Source organism: Lipomyces tetrasporus (assembly GCF_029532465.1).
Source record: "Lipomyces tetrasporus strain NRRL Y-64009 chromosome Unknown POJ06scaffold_1, whole genome shotgun sequence".
Lineage (NCBI taxonomy): Eukaryota > Fungi > Ascomycota > Lipomycetes > Lipomycetales > Lipomycetaceae > Lipomyces > Lipomyces tetrasporus.
Window position 1 is genome coordinate 1,728,194 of NW_026611596.1, and position 17,206 is coordinate 1,745,399.

At 50.6% G+C, this 17,206-nt stretch overlaps 6 protein-coding genes across 6 annotated transcripts; 3 read left to right on the top strand and 3 right to left on the bottom strand.

The window, feature by feature from the left end:
* Nucleotides 1-1,237: 1,237 nt before the first annotated feature.
* POJ06DRAFT_11307 (transcriptional repressor TCF25-domain-containing protein) lies at nucleotides 1,238-3,768 on the bottom strand. The gene is made up of 3 exons (XM_056184111.1): nucleotides 2,871-3,768; nucleotides 2,694-2,810; nucleotides 1,238-2,645 (listed from the first exon to the last, which is right to left on the bottom strand). The coding sequence occupies exons 1-3, from the start codon at nucleotides 3,685-3,687 to the stop codon at nucleotides 1,258-1,260; spliced, it is 2,322 nt and encodes a 773-aa protein (XP_056047495.1). The 5' UTR covers nucleotides 3,688-3,768; the 3' UTR covers nucleotides 1,238-1,257.
* Nucleotides 3,769-4,517: 749 nt separating this feature from the next.
* On the top strand, nucleotides 4,518-6,144 carry POJ06DRAFT_264875 (uncharacterized protein; the record flags this gene model as incomplete). The annotated part of the gene is made up of 2 exons (XM_056189030.1): nucleotides 4,518-5,518; nucleotides 5,577-6,144. 2 exons carry the CDS (start codon nucleotides 4,518-4,520, stop codon nucleotides 6,142-6,144), a joined length of 1,569 nt encoding a protein of 522 aa, XP_056047496.1.
* A 1,295-nt stretch (nucleotides 6,145-7,439) lies between these two features.
* POJ06DRAFT_279621 (acyl-CoA dehydrogenase/oxidase) lies at nucleotides 7,440-8,564 on the top strand (the record flags this gene model as incomplete). Its single annotated transcript, XM_056189829.1, has 1 exon — nucleotides 7,440-8,564. One exon carries the CDS (start codon nucleotides 7,440-7,442, stop codon nucleotides 8,562-8,564), a length of 1,125 nt encoding a protein of 374 aa, XP_056047497.1.
* A 1,701-nt stretch (nucleotides 8,565-10,265) lies between these two features.
* POJ06DRAFT_11375 (uncharacterized protein) lies at nucleotides 10,266-11,439 on the bottom strand. The gene has a single exon (XM_056184125.1). It carries the CDS (start codon nucleotides 11,348-11,350, stop codon nucleotides 10,337-10,339), a length of 1,014 nt encoding a protein of 337 aa, XP_056047498.1. The 5' UTR covers nucleotides 11,351-11,439; the 3' UTR covers nucleotides 10,266-10,336.
* A 2,636-nt stretch (nucleotides 11,440-14,075) lies between these two features.
* Nucleotides 14,076-15,558, bottom strand: POJ06DRAFT_264878 (pseudouridine synthase; the record flags this gene model as incomplete). The annotated part of the gene is made up of 3 exons (XM_056189031.1): nucleotides 14,076-15,230; nucleotides 15,283-15,418; nucleotides 15,488-15,558. 3 exons carry the CDS (start codon nucleotides 15,556-15,558, stop codon nucleotides 14,076-14,078), a joined length of 1,362 nt encoding a protein of 453 aa, XP_056047499.1.
* Nucleotides 15,559-15,682: 124 nt separating this feature from the next.
* On the top strand, nucleotides 15,683-17,190 carry POJ06DRAFT_11390 (transcription initiation factor IID, 18kD subunit-domain-containing protein). The gene has a single exon (XM_056184129.1). The coding sequence runs from the start codon at nucleotides 16,160-16,162 to the stop codon at nucleotides 17,126-17,128; it is 969 nt and encodes a 322-aa protein (XP_056047500.1). The 5' UTR covers nucleotides 15,683-16,159; the 3' UTR covers nucleotides 17,129-17,190.
* Nucleotides 17,191-17,206: the final 16 nt, after the last annotated feature.

Here is a 17,206-nt window from a genome sequence, read left to right on the forward strand (position 1 = left end):
GGTTAGAGGATTTCCTTTGATAATTTAGCGCCAAACGTTATTTGGAAATCAAAATTTCACCCGATTCGTTATTACGACTCTCTCACCTTAAGTAAATAATAAAATAGTCAGGATTACAAGACAATGTACTTGTCAGCAAACGCGTGCGGCATCGACGATCTGCATTCTGTAAGCGCGTCGACGAGAATGTGCAATGTTCTGCCTGAGAATTAATCCAGTCTTTTCAAATCTCGAATACAAACCTCGAAATCCATAGCTAACTCGTTCGGACATTGCGATAAAATATATCCTCGCGGAACTCTAAGCGTTTCGAGAATATACACTTCTCAGCTACATTACAGTGAACTTGGACCTGACCTTAAATACTCCACATCGATCTTTCCTAATTAGGAAATTATTCGCCTTATCCGCCAATTTGGGACCTGGCGGATATTTATTCGACATCCATATCCGCCAACTTAAAATGCGGCGGATATTTATTCGAGGCGGATAATTTGGCGGATAGAATCCGCCATATCCGCCCATCCGTCACAGCCCTAACTTGTGGTGCCAATGAAGGACCTCAAGCTGAAGTTGTGTTGCTGGCGCAATTGAGTCCTCAACTTACGACTCGGTAGCCGCCTTTGTCGACGTGACCGCTGATTGGCCAGGGGCCAGGGTGCTAAACACTACACATAAATGCATCATCGCCGTGTAGTTGGGGCGCAAAGTATCATGGTACGACTGGATTGTTATTGTTGCTTTTGGTGATGAATTGAGTTGTACGGGATCGTCAATGTGGAATTTGGGTCGGGATTTTTTGGTGGTGGTTACGGTTTCGCGATTTTTGGTCCGATCCACACCGGCGACCAAAATTCGTCAACATCAACATCATGAATTATCATTGAATGGATTACACTAAAGGATGTTGTGTGCTACAAAACTTGCTTGCTAAATCGCCTAGGAGAGGGCAGCTGGGAAATTTCAAATCGGAAGAAATGGCAGTGCGAACGAAAGCCTTACGTCAGCTCACAACGCTTCTCCTACTGCGATCATGTAAGTATTTGAAAGTGGAGGGTCCCGCCAGGCATCTATCGTCATTGCATAGAGGTCAGATTTTTCGACGACTTCGTTTCTTCTGCTCCTCTACGATCGCGAATGTATATGTTGTTATCATTTACGATGAGTGGACTAGAACAAAAATCCGTCCCATAGTACATATCCGGTTCACATTGTAAGTAGAATTATGACAGGTACATATGTACATGCAACGTAAGATCAAGGATGTTCTTCGTCCGTCTCTGTATCTTCATCGACGACATCGTCATCGTCATAATATTCCTCTGCATTCTGATATTCATCGTCAACTGCGCCTTCTTCGAAATAATTGTCATCAGCAATGACTGCGTCCGGAGTTGCTCCAATGCCAAATCTACCCGTCAGTCGCCTAAACAGACTTGAAATGTAAGATTGACCAGCCTGCCTCCGTCTCTCGGCGGCTGCAACAGCATCTTCAACACCTTCTGCTACCTCGCCTGCGGTCGGATCAGACGATGCACTATTGCCAATATTACTGGCATTAATTGCTTCATTCGCTAATGCCCACGCAATCTCCTCGTCCTCAGAATTGAAATCGTCCTCGTCATCTTCAGTTCCATTCTGCCGTCGCCCTCGACGCCACTGTAGAATACTGTTCCACAATCCATCCAAAATGCCGCGGTCGTCAACTCCGCCGTCGCCATTATTGCCGTCACCGATCGACGCACCACTTCTCCTAGTGCTCCTAGCAAGGGGATTGGTGGCATACGGCGATATATTATCTTCTGGCGGTAGAATGTCATCTGTCCAAATTTCTTCTCCGTCCACACACTCTCGGGGTAACAACTCAAGTACAGGCTTGATATCCGCGAGCATACAATGGCGTGCCAAGTCTCTGCCCACGGACTTTTTGGGGTCAATAACGCGCGCGGGCGGTGATGGTGTAGTCTGCTTCATCTTGGCGATCACATTGCTGAGAAGTTCCTTGGTTTGCGATGATGACCAAAGTGGGGTGGCACGAGATATGTAGAGCTGTGTAGTGATTTTCTGGAATGATGATGGAGGTTCATTAAACTTCATTAGCTGCGGTGGTACGTCGAGGCCGAGCGCAAATCCAAGAGCAGAAAGCGTCCACGGGAACGTTGCCGCGGCCGTTACTAGAGCCGACTCCGCCGCGGAGAGGTCGCCGGTGTGGAAATACGCTAGAGCAAGTGAGAACGCGATATTAGGTAGATCTGGAAGACGGTCTTCGAATATGTGAGACTTTGCAAGGCCAATAATGAATTGATCGTTCCCAGAATGCAAGGCGTAAGCGTCAATCATAAGGAGCACGCAGTATGGGTCCTCCTCAGCCGATACTGCTAACAGAAGCTTAAGAAATTCGAAAGCTGTAGACCATGTGCCTTTACGCTCAAGATTCCTGACGTGCCGGTAGATAGAAAGGTAGAAACCACGATTCTCGTAGTAATTAAATGGAAGACGGACGCGCCCGGTGGAGATGTTAAACATGGGATGGAACGACTTGTTGTAAGTGAAAAGCGCTCGTTCGACGGTCTTGGCAGCCTTTGTGTGCTCTCCATGGTGACCAAGGATCTCGGAGACCTGAAGTAATGTAGACACATGATACACTTTGCCTCGTCAACTAAGTTCGTTTCATTCAAGTAACCAATACATACAATTGTGCTGTAATAGTTCGACTAGGAGCTCCGCATCGCCTAGTTGGAGGCACATGTAAAATTGACGCTGTACGTCCATGTATGCTCGGCTGTGGGTGAATTTAAAGCTTGTCACTTCTGGGAATTATGAGCAAGCTGCAAGTCTAAAACTATCATCAAACATAAGGATCTGCTCACCTCCTTCGGTACCAACGATCTCCATTGTCATTCCTGAAGCCCCTATTAGTGGTGGCCAGTCCTCAGCAGGCTGAACAAGCACATATCGCCGACTCGCGACAGGCCTCGCCAAACCGCGCTGTCCACCACGACGAACGTCTCGAGCTTCTTCTTGGAACACTCGCCGACCAAATAATTTGCGCATCTCACGCTCTGGATCAAGGTTTCGACTGTTGATCGAAAGCAATCTAGCGTCGGCTTCTGCGGCTGCCGCTGAGTTCGAAGAAGCATATGGCTTCCTAACGGCAGCCTTGGCATCTGTCAAAGGTATTCCCGATTTCATGTTCAGCTCAGCGAGTGCTTTGTCGATCTCGTCGAGGTCATTGTGATCCCGCTTAGCTTCAGTGGCTGCGGTTTTACCCTCATGAGACGAACCAGTTTTCTTCTTTGATTTCTTCTTTGACTTCTTCTTCTTAGAAGAGGACTGTTGTGACTTCGGTACTGGTTTCTTCTCTTCCTCTTCCTGGCTGTTGTCCAGCGTCTCTACCATACCTACCTCAGCAGACGTTTGATCTGGCTGGTCGAGGTCGTCTATGTCCTCATCACCCACATCACCACCCAGCAGCGCGAATAAACTAGGCTTTGGTCGAGAATATGTCTCTATCTTTTCGTGCTCTTCTTCCTCGTTGTTCTCACCCTCCGCAGCCTCATCGTCGCCCGCAAGAGCCGCGAACGGCGAAGAGGATTGTTTTGGTGACGCATACGGTTCCGGCGACGATGGTGACTGAAGTTGCGCTTCCTGGTTGCGTAGTGCCCGACGAACAGCCCGTGAACTCATTGGCGACTGTAATTAAACTGAACAATTGAGATAGTCGTGTGTTTTCCGACGCAAGTGTGAGGCGACAATTATCAGGGCAAACTCGCCCCAACTGTAACGCTGATGGCCGCCGATGTCTGACAAGTTATGTTTCTCCACAAACCTAGCCACAACCAGATTTAGTCTAAATGCGAATTAACTGAATCGGAAATCGCAGAGAATCTGCTTGCCGTGGACTGAAGAAGCAGGAGCTCGTGTGGCTAACGGCAAATCGCCCCGGTAAAGCCACAACGAATAATGACGATGGTTAGCTATGGTGCCTGTGGCGGGCGTGGCTAGGGCATGGCCTCGTATCGCGCATGAGAATGCAAACGGCCGTTGTTCTAGCACCCGCAAGAAGTCCCTGTACTGGATGCGACCAATAAACGTAATCGAGTGAGTATTTCATGTGGAAGTCATTGATTGGCAATTGATTTTGACTATTCACAACGTTCTCCAGTCTCGGCGTGTCTCGTGTATAATGCATTACCGTGGTCTGGAACTATTGGGATAATCAGATAGGAGTCGAAGCACATAGTTAAGCACCAGCAGGCATCTCCAAGACTCATCTGCGCTTACGAGGGGTCGTCCTTTAAATCTCCGCTGGCAAAATGAATTCGACTATTCCGTTGTTGATAGAACGGTTATGTAGCCGGAGATCAATGACAATGCGAACCGGCGCTGACATGTTTACTCGATCATTTCAATTATCTGGCTCGCATGTAACACAAACACGCCCTATGTTTGTGGCCAATTCATCAATATGGAAATTTACTAGCAAGTCTCCAACGTTTTCGCGTCAGCTATCCACCATGAGAAGTAATCGATACGCCTCAGAGCGAAACATGATGGAGTATCCGAGACCATCGTCCACTTTGCGTCTGTCCACAGCGCCATCACTCTCGCAGGTTTCTGGGCGCCTCGGCCTGGCGAGAAGATATCTCTCATATTATGGCAGCAGTCGTGACGACGAATTTTTAAACTGGCGGTCCTTGAATCTCACCACTAATGCGAATGAGGCTACTGACGGGACAGGAAGCAGACTAGATGGTACTGCATGGTTAATCTTGCCACAGCTTGCCGCTTGTGCCTTACTGGCTGTATACGTATACGCTTCGGACGTATTTGTTTGGCCCAGCGAACCTCGGACCTACAAGGATATGCTTTTGGCGTATATGAATCCAGAAAAGGGCGACACGCCAAGTCCATGGGTGGTCTATACCACTGCCAGAGATGCGCTGTTTCAAATAGCTGGACAGCGTACCACTCCGGGACCCAAAGTTATTGAAAATGCCATAGTCATAACACTAGATTGGCCGGTGCTTCTTATAGTTGGCCTTTGTTTCGGAGTTTTCATCGGCAAACGATACGGTCCGCGCTACCTTCGGCAACTGTTGGTACGATATGGATATGTGAGACCCGACGTCTATGTGCTTAGTAACGGAAAGAGAAGATACGACGCGCCGTACATTTCTTTCCTTTTGCACGGCTTGTCACACAGAAACTGGAGACATCTTTTCTTCATGACTGCTCTGTTTGGCACGTTGGCGGTCAACGTTGCCAAGTTGACGACTTCCTGGAACGTACTCGCCCTGTTTGGCGGGGGCACTATATTTAGTGGAATGATGTCTATGGTTATGGGCCCTCTGTTTACTCGTGTTCCGATTGCAACGTGTGGACTTGGAGGCGCGGTTGCAGCGTTAGTTGGGTTCTTGGTTATATTCAGTTATAACAAGGACGTGTTAAAGATTATCCATGCCGAAATTCTGCGATTACTGAGCCCCAGGTCGCGGCAAGAAACGCCGCGTGAAGCGTAAGTTAAACTGTGCAGGCCTCTTTAAAGAACGAATAGTTGCTGATTCTTGCTGCAGCATTCCGGTTATTGAAGGGCCATCTCGCGAACAGAGGGCGCATATGATCAAAAACATTGCCGCTAAGATGCAAGACGCTGCATCGGAGAACGAAGACGTCTTATTGTCCGATGGCAAGATCACAATTGCGCTTGTTAACAAGTCTCCGATTGTGAAGGACGGCACTGAAGAATATTCGCCGCTCGCAGAGATGCTGCCACAGCACCGTGCATCGACAGACCTGCCGCCGGATAAATTGTACTTCCAGATTACTGCAGCGCCACCAATCAAGCCTCCCATTCCCGATCTTTCCACGCTCATGATGATGGTCGGCGGTGTTGCCTTTGCCATGATTTCCTTGGCCGGTGCTGTGTCACGGCGCGTACCGAGTGGGAAGTCTTTTTCACTCGACTTCCCCGGGTTCCTAGGTGGTTTGTTGTGGGGCGGGCTGGCTGGATATGAGACGCGCGGGAAGGTCCAGAACGCGAATATTTTGGTGATTGCCATGCCGAGGCCGATAGCAAGGGATCACATGGTGCTGAATCCCAAATTGGCGCCCCATCTTAGCTCGAAATATACAATTAAATAAGTATCCTGTAAATAGTGCGCTGTATATTTAGTTAATGGCAGATGTTTTATGTGCGAATGTACTTGTAGATAATAGTGAACTTTTTGATTTAATGTCTAGTTGACGCCAGTAAATCCAAAGAGACATAACATTTAACTAGTGAGCGCAACGTTGTAAGATTAAGGACGAGCCATAAGTTTTGGCTTGCAATGGATACGATTAACCCTGGTTGTTTGGTTGTAAAGGTATTCGAACCTCAACAATAGCACACAGAAGGACATGTGAGCTGGCCGCATAATAACTCTCCCATCGGCATCGAGCGTCACAAGGCCGTCCAAAAATCGCCTCCGGGCGCAAAAGAGGTTCAGGGATCAAGAGAAAGCGGTTCCAAACCGACAAGGAGATGGCAGTGGCGTAAGAATCCGTCATGCATGAAGTCTATAATGGCAAGCAGCAAGGTCGTGCCGAGGCCAATGTTGAGTTCATTAGGCTAAATGCGAGACGAGTGTCCTGGCTGGCGTATAAGAGCGAACGGAGCATCAGGGACATCAACCAAAAATACAACAAACTGGCAAGGCCTCGTCTTGCAGCTCAGCCTCCTCATCTTGATATAGGGAATAGTCTCTAGGATAGCGGTGATGAATTTCTTATCAGCAGCAATCAACCAGTTGGCAGGCTGAGAGTTGCGAAGGCTTCCGGTTCAGTTCCTGCCACCAAATGAAACGTAACGTGATCATAGTATATGAAGATAGCTCGCTTATTAAATTGACGCACTAAACAAGCGCCGTCCTAGATCGATATGCCAGATGGAGCAATGATAATGGCAGCAGATGATAGTCTTGACCTCGGACAAGTCGATCCGAGGAACCCGGAAAGACGTTCAGTGAATGGCCGAAACCATTCTCCGAGATCGTGACCTTGACAAGAGCTCAGGGTAGGCAGATGCATTTCAGTGTCACATGCTGCGGCCGCTGCGGCTTACCCCACAGCCCATCGGCCCCGCGTCACAAGGCAAAATAAAAGACTTCCGCAGGCACAGCGAACGGAAACCCCGGCGATCTTTATATACAAGTCAAGACGCTCAAGTTCTGTCTCCTGGCTACAATAGGTTCCAGTCAAATCAGCCTCACTCGCATGAAATTTGATAGAATCGATCCATCATGCCACCAATTCTCAGATCATTAGCTCGCGCCGGCAACCGAATACTCCCAAGATGTGGCCAAGTGTACACCCGCGCCCCATTACGGCTCTTGTCGACCACAATACCGCTCAGAAACACTGTGTCGTCAATCCTCGAGTTTGACGAGGATGTTGAGATGTTCCGGTCAGTCGTGTCCCGATTCAACGCCGACGTCGTGGCGCCTCTGACCGAGAAGATGGACGAGGAGGAACACATTGACCCGAGCATTATCTCCGCGCTCTTCGACACCGGTCTAATGGCGGTTGAAACCCCGGAGGAGTACGGCGGTGCCGGAGCGTCGTTCACTGCGGCCGTCGCGATCGTCGAGGAACTCGCAAAGTGCGACCCGTCAGTCAGCGTCTTGAACGACGTGCACAACACGCTTGTCAATACGTGCGTGCGCAAGTGGGGCTCGGACCATATAAAGGACACATATCTGCCGCAACTGTCGACCAGTAAACTCGGCGCGTTTGCGCTCTCGGAGCCGGGCGCGGGGTCGGACGCGTTTGCGCTGCGGACGAGGGCGCGCAAATTGAGTGACGGCGACTTTGTGATTGAAGGCGGCAAAATGTGGATCACGAACGGTGCGGAGGCCGAGATCTTTGTAGTGTTTGCTAATGCCGAGCCGGAGAAGGGGTACCGCGGCATCACGGCATTCGTGGTCGAGAAACCGTGGGGTGTGAAAGTTGTCAAGAAGGAGAAGAAGCTTGGTATCAGGGCCAGTTCGACGGCGGTGCTTGCGTTCGACGAAGTGCATGTGCCAAAGCAAAACGTTCTCGGCATTTACGGACAGGGGTACAAAATTGCGATTGAGTGTCTCAACGAAGGACGGATCGGAATAGCGGCCCAGATGACCGGCCTCGCGCAGGGCGCGTTCGACCGTGCTGTGTCGTATGTGTTCAATGATCGCAAACAGTTTGGCAAGTATGTTGGTGAATTCCAGGGGATGCAGTTCCAGATTGCGCAGATCGCGTGCGAAATCGAGGCCGCGAGACTGCTGCTTTACAATGCCGCCCGAATCAAGGACGGAGGTGGTGACTTTGTGAAGGAGGCCGCAATGGCGAAACTGGTTGCCTCGCAAGTTGCCGAGAAGACGGCGTCGAAGGCAGTCGAGTGGATGGGCGGGGTCGGATTCACTCGAGACGAGAGTGTCGAGAAGTTCTATCGCGATGCAAAAATTGGCGCTATCTACGAAGGAACGTCCAATATTCAACTGCAAACGATTGCCAAGTTAATCCAAAAGATGTATACTTCAAGCTAGATGTACGGCGTTAGCTTTTTTTTATTTCTGCATTGTTCACTATTTTATGTTCTTGTCATGCCAAATTTAATTACATACTATGGCTACTTCTCGGACCGACTTTTAGTGACAATAATTGTCTTGGTGAAGTCGTCGAGTGCATCATTTTCAAACGTACAATGACGGACAAATTTACACAAACGCCCAATTCACAACCTATGAGAGAAATTCACAACCTACGAGAGAAAAAAAATCGGTTCGTAGAATTACCAAATATGATGAGTAGTTAACTTAGTTTTTGAGGAATAAGTTTCCGATTTGACGACCGAACTTGGGTCCCGATCCATCTTATCTGTCTGCCCAAACCAAAAGACCCTAAACCGCAATGAGGGCGAGCAAACTCGCACATTTCTGGGCAGCAAGCAAGCAAGCAAGCAAACCGATCAGATTATGATTTACCTAAACTCCTAGTCGTCCGGGTCTGGAAAATGATGTAAACTATAATTTCGTCTGGGGATTTTAGGTTATAGGCGGAAAATATGTGGCGTATATATACAGATCTCGCCAACGCTTGGCGTCAAGTTTTTGATGTGGTAAATTAGAACTAACAAAACATAAAACAGACACAGGCTTTCGTTTTGCGTTCTTATTTCTTAATGCATCAACTAAACGGGAGTCATCACGATGCCCGACGCGATGCATGCATTGACTGCGGCAACGTGTAATTTCAGGACGTGGGGCCGTAGCCACGGCAACCGACACAAAATAAACGGACCTCGCACGACGCGGCCCGTGAGAACCGGCTTAGCCAGCAGGTTTTTACCAAACTGCGGGTCACACCGGCCCGCGCACTGACTGACTCTGGTTCTACGTCCGACTCAGGTGCTCAACCACGCAAGTCAGCAGATCTCGCACATCACAACAAGCATACGCTTTGCCGCGCGGTTGATTCCGCGATTCCGCGGGCGGGAACCCGGCAAATAGGTTTGCTGAGTTTGTGCTCCCCCCCTTTTTTGTGCCACGTCTGTTCGTGATCGCGGAGACTCAGAATTAACCAACGCGATCACGCTCAAAGGGGCTCGATCCGCCGCACAGTATTAAGTGCGGGGGTAGTTCTTTCAGTATGCATGTTAGTCCCTGTCAAGGACAAGATAGGATTGTTCAATTAAATCACCGTCAACATAAAACCCGCCGAACAGCAGATATCAGCAGGCAAGTAATGATAATATGAGAATCATTTCTTTATCGCATTTTGCTAAAATACATACAAAACCCGCAATTTAACTGTACAATAACACGACATCCCTAAGCAAACCGAAACGACCTCACGTACTCAGTCATCAACTTCCTCGACGTCCCTCAATTCTCGCCCTTGTATGTTAGTAACATATCACTTTAAGACCTCTTAATCGTAAACAGTCGAGGATAACATATGTTGATGGAGACACAAACTTTGACAATAGCCCAACGTGTAACACAACCAACCATACTGGTACACTCACTAAATATTCGCTCCTTCCCAACCCATCAACATTTTTGTATGCCCCCAGGAATCAATATCACATCTTCGCATCATAATAATTTGTATAGAAGTTATAAAAGAAGAAAAAAGGACGAAAGGAAAAACAATGTTGGAGGAATGATGGGTTAGTCATGCGACGGAAGACGAAAACACACGAAGTAATGATACTGACACTGAACAAGAAAATATCATATGAAACAGAGTGGAAAAACACAAACAAGGCGCCAATGTTCCATTAAAACCACAAAAAACAACACTTCGCGTTCGTCTTCTATTCCTGCACGGGCTCCGGCGTGCTATTTACCGCCGATGGCGCGTCTGACGTCTTAAAGTGACCGTTAGTAATGGACTTTGTCATGGATTTGACCTTGCCGACCTTTTCCTGTGCGTATGCCTCGGCGTAAGAGACAACGTCAAACACAATCTGCTTGCCCAAGGACAACGTGACGTAGAGCGGGCCCGTGATGGGTTTGCCCTTGAGGTCCGTCTTCGACCTCTTCTCCTCCCAGACTGAGATCACGTGGGACTTGGCCGCAGACGGCACAGACAAGAAGTAGTCGACAGTTTCCTTGCCATGGGCCCTGGTCGCCGCAACCCTGTCTTCGATAACCGGCTTGACCCGGGAGACGGCGTCGGTGCCGATTAAATAGAGTCTTCCAAGCTCGGTCGTTGCAGCAGTGCCCTCAGGCGCGGTTCCGTCAGCACACGACTTTGCAGGCGGGAGATAAGCGTCGAGAAGCGCAATTAAACGCGAGTTCAAAGGAGCGAGAACAGGATCAAGCTTTGCGCGGACAAACGGGCGGCCCTTTGAGTCATAGAGCGCGACAGTGCGCTGCTTGGCCTTGTCGACGGCCTGCTTGGTCGGCTCAACGACGGTGTCGTTGACTCTAGTCCTGGCGGCCTCAGTATACAAGTGCGTGGTCGACTTGACAGACTCGACCGACTTCGAGACAGTGCCGGGAATGTCTGGCGCGGCAGTGGTCTTCAAGGCAGGAACGAACTTGTCGACCCTGTCCAGGGTCGAGTCGCCGAGCTTGTCAACGCGAGAGAGGACCGGAGCGGCTCTCTCGACAGCAGGGTGCACGTACTTGTCAACGTATGGCTTCGCGGTCGCGGAAGCCTTCTTGACGAGCGGAAGATTTGACGTGTAGGACACGGTAGCATCGACAATGGGGTAGGAGCGCAGGTGGGCAACGAACGCAGACGACTTGGCCGCGCCGTTCGCAACGACAGGAACAGCAGCGTCAACAGGCGCAGATGTCTCGGGGGCAGTCGAATCAACCATGGTGTATTTTTTGATGAGATGTGACCGATCTAATGATGGGGACGTGTCAGTGAGTGGCCGGCCCTTGTTGCACGAGAAAAGCGCCAAATCTCAGGCCATGTCAGGCCGGATGGAAATGGGCCTGGGAGGTGGAACTCACTTAAATTTAAGATCAGATCAGGATCGTAGAGCGGCCGAGCTATGGAGCGAACTCGGGCAAGAGAGAGAACCAAAGAAGCGGAAAGAGTTCGAGCAGCGGGTAGTTCGCAGGGATGGGGAGGAAGAAGAGGAGAGAACACAAGGGCGAGAGCAGGGAGTGATATTTGGGGGACGCGGGCGATCTGAGGTCGCACAGACTGGCCCAGCGCGCTGCTGCCAGTCGCGGAGGGTTTGGACACAGCGGCATGTGAAAGAGGTACGGCACAACAGTACGGCGCACGGACGTACCCCGAGCCGTGCTGCGGGCCACGCCGGCCACGCGCCGTCTGCGCACACATCGTCACGCCTAAGGGTTAGTGCCGTGGCTTGTTTTTTTTCACATGCGCAGCCAATATATGTTATTGCACTAACGAATTAAAAACCGTGGGACGCGAAACATTGGATTGGCATCAATCAATGTGCAGTCTGATTGGAACTGCTTGCTACTAAGAAGCTCGGCCGGGCCGGCGGCCTGTGGCAAATCAGCTAAGTACATTATAATACCAACTCGTATTCACGGGGCTAAATATGTTGGGAGGGTGGGTTTTTTTTTTGACAGGCTCCGATAGCTTAGCGAACGCATACTTTTACTTTTATACGCCGCGGCCGCCATAGTGCGCCGCCGATCAGCAAGCTAGCCAGTCGACACTGCGTCGATCGTGTCGACACGGCCCGCTCACCCACTGCCTGTGTCATATCACATTCGCTAAGCGAGGCTTATGCATGGGGCCTCGAATGAAAAGCACATGGGGTGCACCGCACTCGCTGTGTCGCATTAGCCGGTCGGGAGCTCGACGCGCGATGAACGCGTTCAATTCCTTGAGACGGCTGGTGGTGTCTGTATTTTATGTTCCCGCGGTCGGTATTTACGCCGCTTATTAACTATAAAAAGCCAAGCTGGGCGCGGTAAATAAAACGCGAAGCGGAACAGTGAGACGAAGTGCACATGTAAGTTACCGGAGGTTGCTAATAGTTTTTGGTCGGCTGTCCCATGCTCGCTCCTGCTCCACTAGTGCCGTCTTTAGCTGCATATCCCCAATCCACAGATAGTTTCTTTTTTTATTTCCATTTCTTTTGATTGCACTTGCATTCTCCGCCCGCACATTACTGTAAGAATAGATATCTGCAATGGCGTCCCCGCGTAGTCTCCGCGTTGCAGCGTGTTTCGTGGTCGCGTCGGTTCTGTGTCGCGTCCTTGTCATGTGTGCCTGTTGGGGGGGGAACCCCGTCGGCCGAATACTCAAAGTGTTAGACTCTGGGTGTTCGCCGTAGTTGTAGTTGCCTACTCGACACGACTTGTCGCCCCGCCCAATGCGATAATACTTATCTGCTTCTTCTTACTACTGCTGCTGCTGCTAATACCACGACACTGGGCTCGTCCTGCTACCCGGCAGGCAGGAATGAAACCTGCATTCGTAGTTGGTCGCCCCTGTGTTTCGCCTTATCTGAATTGATTCACAAAATCCGCCCCGGCCCATTCCATTCTGTTGCCGATTCTATATTTCGGCTGCTACAAACTCGCCCATTCGCTGGTGTGGGCAAGAACTAGAACTGTCGTGAAGAGCACTGCGTCTGACGTCATGGTGCCCGTCCGCCACACGGCTGTCATTACTTGCTGCTGTTTGTGAGCGGGCACGTGTTCTAGCGAGCGCGCTGGCCACCTCGGCCGCGAAGCCACAATGACAGTGTGGGATAATATTATTCATTATTGATCTTTGTGCACAACGATATGGCGTTCGGCTAACACAGTAATCCGGGCACAGGTTTCGGTTGTGTCCGCCGTTGCGATGGCAACAACAACAGCATGTGGATGGCAAGACACCGGCAGTCGTCTCATCATCCAACGTTACGTGGTCTTGTCTCTCACACAAGCCACGGCCTCGAACAAACCTCAACAACTTCACATGTTATCTCGTGCAAGCCGTCTGGACCGGATGAGTCTGATTCAGCATTGCCCCGGCTTCTAGAATTTGTCACATTCTTGTTCTGCGCCTATCTAGATCACGAAGATCAGACACAGAAAGTCAATCGTTCCCTGGCGGCCGATGTCACGTTTGACCACCAAATCGTGATTCCCGGCAGACTCCCTAGTCACGGAACCCGTCGACACGCTTATCTCCATATTGTTCCTATATCACAGTACCAACTTGTCGCCGCACCTTTGGGCAGCGAACCGATCAAATGGCCCGATCGATCCGGTGTATACGGACGGGGCGGGAACAAGATCATCTCGTTTGGTTTACAAAATATTCTACGCATGTGAAAGTAATACCCGGCAAAACACATTTGCCATTAGCCCCAAACTTGCATTCAACTTGTCCGAGCCCGGTGTCCAATCTATGTAAACTTCGTTGTTCTGTGCGCGCCCCGATATCGCTTGATTACGATTACATCGGTAATGTGTAACCTACGTGGATCCAACTCTGATAATGGCCAGGCTCGATCGCAGACAATGCGGCTTAGTCCACAATCCTAGTAATCTGCAGTCCTCAGACTGTCAGACTATGTTGTTGCTCTACATCCATACACGTTATATTTCTAATGTACACTATGCCTGTTCGGCCGACATCCGCACCGCTTCGTCCTCGTCCGTCTTGTCTCCATTCGAGCCCGCCTCCACAGCTTTGGTTTTCCGTTGCAGCCATCGCTCATTTAAAACCTCAAAACTATCCATCACCGGTCGTTGCTGCACCGGCACATACTCAGACAACCACCGGCCCATCCCATCTCCAGTCTGCACTTTCGTCCGAGACGCGTTAGCATCGGACCGGCTCTCGTCCGCCGCACTCTCAATCACGCTGTGCATGGCAAACTGCAGCTCGTTCTTGACAAGACCATCGTACCACAACGCGTACGCCACGCCCCGCGAAGACGAAATCGCGGTTCCCGTCGCCGAGCTGGCGAAATCCTTTAATCCCTTCCACCGGACATCGTCGCCAAACTCGCAGTTATACAGCACAAGCGGCGTATCTGACGCCATGTCATAGATCGGTTTGCACGGATACTGCTTCACGTCGAGTAACTTCCCAACAATGTCCGGCTTCTCGAGACCTTGTCCGACCAGCAGCAATATGCCCATAATACATCTTACCTGGTGCCATAAAAACGCCGTGCCTTTTAGGTCAAACACGTACACGTCGGCGTCAGTTCCGGCCCGAAACTGGTGGCCCACGCTTGTGATGTCGGCGTGCAGGATATGCCGGTTGAAGTTTGTGATTTGTTTTGACCCGTCGATTTTGCAGAAATTCCGAAAATCATGCGTGCCGACCATTATCTTGGCCGCCGTCCGCATCGAGTCAACGTCGAAATTCCCGTTCCGGGCGACGAAAAAGTACTTGTAATGCCTCGCCACGCAGCTAAACCTGGCATCGAAATTATCCGGCGGGTGCAGGCAGACTTGGTATATCCGAATATCGAGCGGCAGTAAATTATTCAGCATTGTCATGTACGATAGCTCGCGGTCGTCGTTGGCCTCGTTCTGTTGTTCTTCCGGCGCCAGCCGCGACCGCACTCGCAGTGAGATGACTTGGGCAAGCGCGGACACGCCTTTATCGGTTCGACCACATCGGCTGAATTGGCACGCTTCTAGGTCTGTTTCGGATTCAATTAGCTTGCATGTCGCGAGTGCTTTTAAAACTAGTCCCTCGACGGTCGGAAGTGGCGTCGGTCCTTGTTGAACGTTGAGGCCGTTGTAATTCCAGCCCTGGGTTACATTAGCGAACGTTACGCAGCCACCCGGCCAGAACTGGGCATACCAGATACGCAAATCGTAGTGCAATAAACCGCGTCGGATGTTCGCGAAACTTGAATTCCTTGCCCTCCCGACCCTTCTTTCTTATAGTAGCCGTGGCTTCTGACGCAACTTTCGACTCCTCGATCCCGGTCCCGGTCCTATTCCCTCCCAGTTAGCCCAATTCCTCTTCGTGCTCAGCAAAGAAAACCGTCAACTGCCAGACGTACAACCCCTCGAGCTCCTTGATGCGCTCGATCAAGCCCTTCTTTGTCCAAAACTTGTAGTCTGCCTTGGGCATGATCTCATCGTCTGCGAGAACCCCGTTCCTGACGCTTGATTTCTTTTGATTGCGCCAAAATTGGGTTAGCGTTGTCTTTTGTCGCTCGTGTCGCGAGCTGGGATTATGCTGGACCTGTGTGCTTGTCGTCCTGGCTGCGAGTGTGCCCGTTGGCGGCGGTCGTGTGGTGATGCGTATTAGTAGAGGTCGTATTTTATCTGCATGGACTGGCATCAAACAGTTCAACGGACGCGAGACCCAACAAAAAAGAATCCTTATCAAGCGACCATATAGTGACGTCGACTCATGCTGTCCGTCAATCAATCCCTTTGGGAATAGAGAATTTCGCAAACGTATTTGCACCCAGTGGTTTTGTAGATTTTTCGCAATTTTTGGCCCCTGCGCCAAGGCGTTGGCGCGATGAGTTCCCAACCGCCGCGAACAGTCATCATTGTGCAACTTTCTTCGAACGTTATCTCACTCTACTTTACGCGACACGGTACGAAAGATCAAAAAAAGTAAGGTCCTCAAATCATCAATCCATCCGAATATTGCCTGTTCAGCATTGTTACCTCGTATCCGGCATTGATTCATCTCGCCATCAACCCTTCCCGCGGCCAAAATGTCAGACAAATACCGCTACAGACCAGAAATCCAGCAAATGATGTTCGTCTCCGGCGAAACGAACGACCCGCCACCCGAAACGACCGCCGTGATCGAAGACATTGTCCGCTCGCAAGTCGTCGAAATGCTCCTGCAGGCCACCGCCCAGGCGGCCAAGCGCGGGTCGCGGTCGATCGCCGTTGAAGACCTGATCTTCATGATTCGGCACGACCGCGCGAAAGTGAACCGGCTGAGGACGTATCTTTCCTGGAAAGACGTGCGCAAGAATGCGAAGGACCAGGAGGGCGGTGCGGTTGAGGGAGCGGATTTGTTGGAGGACGTGGCTGGTGCGGCCGGGGCTCCGGCCGCGTCCGGACCGGTTGACCCGGTCGGGCCAAAAATGAAGTACCGCAAGTCAAAAGTCAAGTTGCCGTGGGATCTGATCAACATGTTTCCCGAGACTGTGCCTGACGCGGAGGACGAAGACGGCGGTGCCGGTCCGGATGAAGACGAGTTGGAGGCAACTCTCGCGACCCTGCAGCGTCTAAAGTCCGCGGACGAGCGCACGCGGGCGATGACGAAGGAGGAATACGTGCACTGGAGTGAGTGTCGTCAGGCGAGTTTTACGTTCAGAAAGGGCAAGCGGTTTAGAGATTGGGCAAGCATATCCGTCTTGACCGATTCAAAGCCGAACGATGACATCATTGATATTCTTGGCTTTTTGACATTCGAAATCGTTGCCGTGTTGACGGAAGAGGCCATCAAAGTCAAGGAAGCCGAGGACGAGATGGAAATGCGAAGAAGCAAGCGAACAAAGACGCGTAAAACCGAGCGCTTCTTGTTCGATCCGCCTGATGAGGACCAGAGGCCTGTTTTGGCAAAACACGTCACCGAGGCATTCAGAAACCTGCAGAGAGCCAAGCCAAAGCAGATGGCGTTGAGAAACTTCTCGGGCGGTTTAGTCAGAACAAAGACTGCTGTCATATAACTTGCAATAAGGGTGGATCTTGGAGTTTATAGTCTAATTGCATTTTGGCTGTTTGGCGTATAACTTTTATTGGGCCCT